The 3,393-nt window shown below is 36.6% G+C and overlaps 1 protein-coding gene across 2 annotated transcripts in view; it reads right to left on the bottom strand.

Annotated features, from left to right (window-relative positions):
- Positions 849–3,393, bottom strand: part of LOC109226959 (putative GTP diphosphokinase RSH1, chloroplastic) — a 13,267-nt gene continuing 10,722 nt past the window's right edge. For both annotated transcript variants that reach the window (XM_019391918.1, XM_019391927.1), the window contains 3 exons: positions 2,771–2,832; positions 1,330–1,398; positions 849–1,254 (listed from right to left, as the gene is read on the bottom strand). In XM_019391918.1, coding sequence (XP_019247463.1) covers positions 1,159–1,254; positions 1,330–1,398; positions 2,771–2,832 — 227 coding nt within the window. In that variant the 3' untranslated portion in view covers positions 849–1,158. The remainder of the gene's footprint in view (positions 1,255–1,329; positions 1,399–2,770; positions 2,833–3,393) is intronic.

The following is a 3,393-nucleotide window of genomic DNA, read 5'->3' on the forward strand; positions in this document are numbered from 1 at the left end:
ACCATGAGCTAGTTCAGAATAAAGAAGAGCACATTTGTTGCTTCGGGTAATAATTTAAGCCTCAAGACTTGGCTGCACTTATTTTTTCTAGCCGAAAAGAATTCCCTGGATATCAAAATGCAGGATATCGAACCATAGGAAGTCCGCGTTACGGGGACTCGTTTGTTCCTTTGACTTGGTCTTTTGTTTTAACCTCACGCTTAACATACCCATCAAAGGAATATGAGCTTTAAAGCCTTGCTGGAGAAGGGTATTTTTAAGCATGTACTTCAGTTTTTATTTGTTGGCGAAACCAGATTCAGAATTTATATCGCATTGTTGTTTTGTGATAGTTGATCCTCGTTCTATTTTATCCACTCTTTTGGCATCAGTCCATAGTCTTATATGCCAAAACAAACTTATATGCGAAAACATTAACTGCGTCGTTTACTTATGGTCGTTTCCTTGCTTTTTTCTCTCATCTTGCCCTTCCTTATTATTAAACAATTATTTTGTTGTAATATTGTAAGTTTATTCTTCATATCGTTGGTGCATGACATCATGAAACGACGTCAAACAATACAATCTACCCAAACGATGTATTCTTCAAACATTACAATACAATGTAGTACAATACAATACAATACAATACAATACATTATGAAAAGACACGTAACAACAATCCAAACAAGCTGTTAAAAGAAGAATGAATATTACATTCTACACCTATAATTTTAAGGAAGCAGTAGGTCTAGTGACAACAGCCTGAACCCGTTAAGAAAATCTTAGATCAGCCTCTGCGCAGAAAAGGTGGTCAGTGGGATAGCGTCAAACCCATATAATCGCATATAAGAAATAGATCCCCAAAAAAAGGATAAGATCGGAAATACTGAATACATTTTGTATAGAATATCTATCATTTTGCTGGGGTTCGTATAGTTCAAAATGCCTTTACAAGTATAACTCGTCACTACTCTTCCTTTATATACACAGTCGCCTGACACCATATTGCCTAATATTGTTTGCTTCTATAATTGTCAAGAGGGTGGGAGGGGAAATATTTTTAAGACAACTAAGAGAAAAACACCCAGAAATGAGAAAAAGGGAATTCTGGTTTTAGAGGACAAAACTTTTTTCCCAAGCTTTCAACAGCTGGGCAAGTACACTTCATCAGGCAAACTAGCATTCTAGAAACTGTTTGTTCTCTGACCAGCTGCAACCCGTGGACCATCCTAAAACACCTAGGATCATATCGATCCTTGCACATGCATCAACCTGCAGGAGCTGAGTATTCATAAAATGGCACATGAAGAGAAATCTGTTATATTGACGTATGTTCAGCAAGCATACCAAACTCTCGAGGCTCGCTTCAATGTGAAATAGCTCAACAGCCATTCCCTTCCCTCTATCCGTCTCAACCTGCAGTTTTTAAAGTAAAATTCGGTCACCTCATGATTAAAAAGTTTAAAATAATTGAAACGGAAGGAGAATATGACTATTTAGTTGTTGAGAGCTTCATGCATTTTTCGGAATGCAGATTCAAAAGGCTCCCAAACATAATAGAAGAATGCAATGGAAAGAATGGAAATAAATATATAAGTTGCTCAGCATAAAAGTAGCTGAGAATTGTTTTAGTCCTTTCCCTCATAATAGTTCAGCACAAATTTCTCTTCGTCCACCACTTTCACAATGAATGATCAGATACTGTCCTTACATGCTCTGTAAATCTGAATCCTATCCCGCCTGTTTCCTACTTATGAGGCCATAGCCTGTTCCAATGCTAAATGCCCTCCCAAAAGGTTTTCAATCACTCCAGGTGTTACATTGTTTCTTCTTACTTCGCCATCAGCATATCGAGAAAAGCTATGTATGCTCTCTCACTGCACCAAGATGTAAGCGATGGATCTAATTAACTAGCTTAAACTTGCAAATTCCTCGTTTAACAGAGTTCGATTGTTAGCTCCTGCTGACCAGGGGTGTATCTACCTTAAGGGGTATGGGTTAACGTTAACCCATACCCCTTTCCTTAAACCATGTATAACAATGTTATATTTCGTTAAATTACTTATAAATAAATAAATAAATATATATATATATATATATATATATATATATATATATATATATATATATATATATAACATTGTGTGTGCGCGCTCGCGCGCACCCATGCTTAAAGGCTCTTATGGTGTAATAATTATTGGATGCACCTCTACAAGTGAAATTGACGGTTCAAATCCCACTTTGGACGGTCTTATTTTTGGCACGGAGTATAGATATATATGTGAAAATCACTAAAAATTCAAAAAGAATATAATTTTGAACCTATAATTTCAAAAGTATAGTGGGTTCATGGTAAAAGACTAAAGTTAAACCCGTCAAATATAAATTCTAGATCTACCTCTTCACAATAGAGCACCCATTATCTTAAAATCCTAGATCTGCCTCTGCTGCTGACATAGGAAAAATCAAAAAGCCAACAGTGTCACTTACTTCATCACGAAATGCCTAATTGAGATAGCTAATAAAGATGTCTGATTCATGCTGAACCACTACAATGGAGCAGTTCCAGGTTCAGCTATAAAGCATATAAGTATAACAAATAGTGAACACTTTCATAAACGCAAACTTAGTTTAGACACCAACTGCTAACAGCTTCGTTGTCCACTCAAACCCTATTATAATTCCAATGATCAATATGCATAGCTCAGGAGTTAGAAACCTAGATGAAAAATAATGTGATTTCTTTTATAAAGTAGATGGAAAATAATGTGATAAATGTTCAACTCACCGAACAAGAACATATGCTGATGCCTACGGCTGCCAATGCTGAAGTAACATCCGCCATCATGCCTAATTAAAATCATGGTTTGAGATATCAGCCATAAAAGTAATAAACCATGAAAAATTTTGGTCAGATATTAAATTCTTATTAATCAAGGAAAACTGGAATTTCAGTTATGGTGATAGTTCATGTATAAATGAATATATGAGGTTAACAAACTGGAATACAGGTAGTTGGAACTATAAAAATTACATCAAAAAGGTAAAAACAAAATTCAGTAGTTAAGCTGTAATTAACAACTAAATGTTAGATCTAAACTTTTAAACATGTCATTCTTTAGAACTTGAAAATACTTGCTCCTTTGAGGTAGCCAAACTTTTAAACACGCCATTCTCACACATCTCTCACAATGGGTTATGGTGTGATGGTTAGGATCTCTACCCTTAACCAGATGTCTCAGATTCGAGCTCGAGCCCGGGGAATGGAGACATTGTTGATTTGGAGCGCTTTTCACTCCCCTCCCCTTAGTGGCATACCAGTGCGAGTCTGGATAGGCCCGGCCGGTAGGTTTAAGCTACCAGATGCCTGAAGCAAAAAGTGTGTGTGTGTGGGTGTGGGGGTGGGGGGGG

This window comes from Nicotiana attenuata, chromosome 1, assembly GCF_001879085.1.
Source record: "Nicotiana attenuata strain UT chromosome 1, NIATTr2, whole genome shotgun sequence".
NCBI classification, from domain to species: Eukaryota; Viridiplantae; Streptophyta; class Magnoliopsida; order Solanales; family Solanaceae; genus Nicotiana; species Nicotiana attenuata.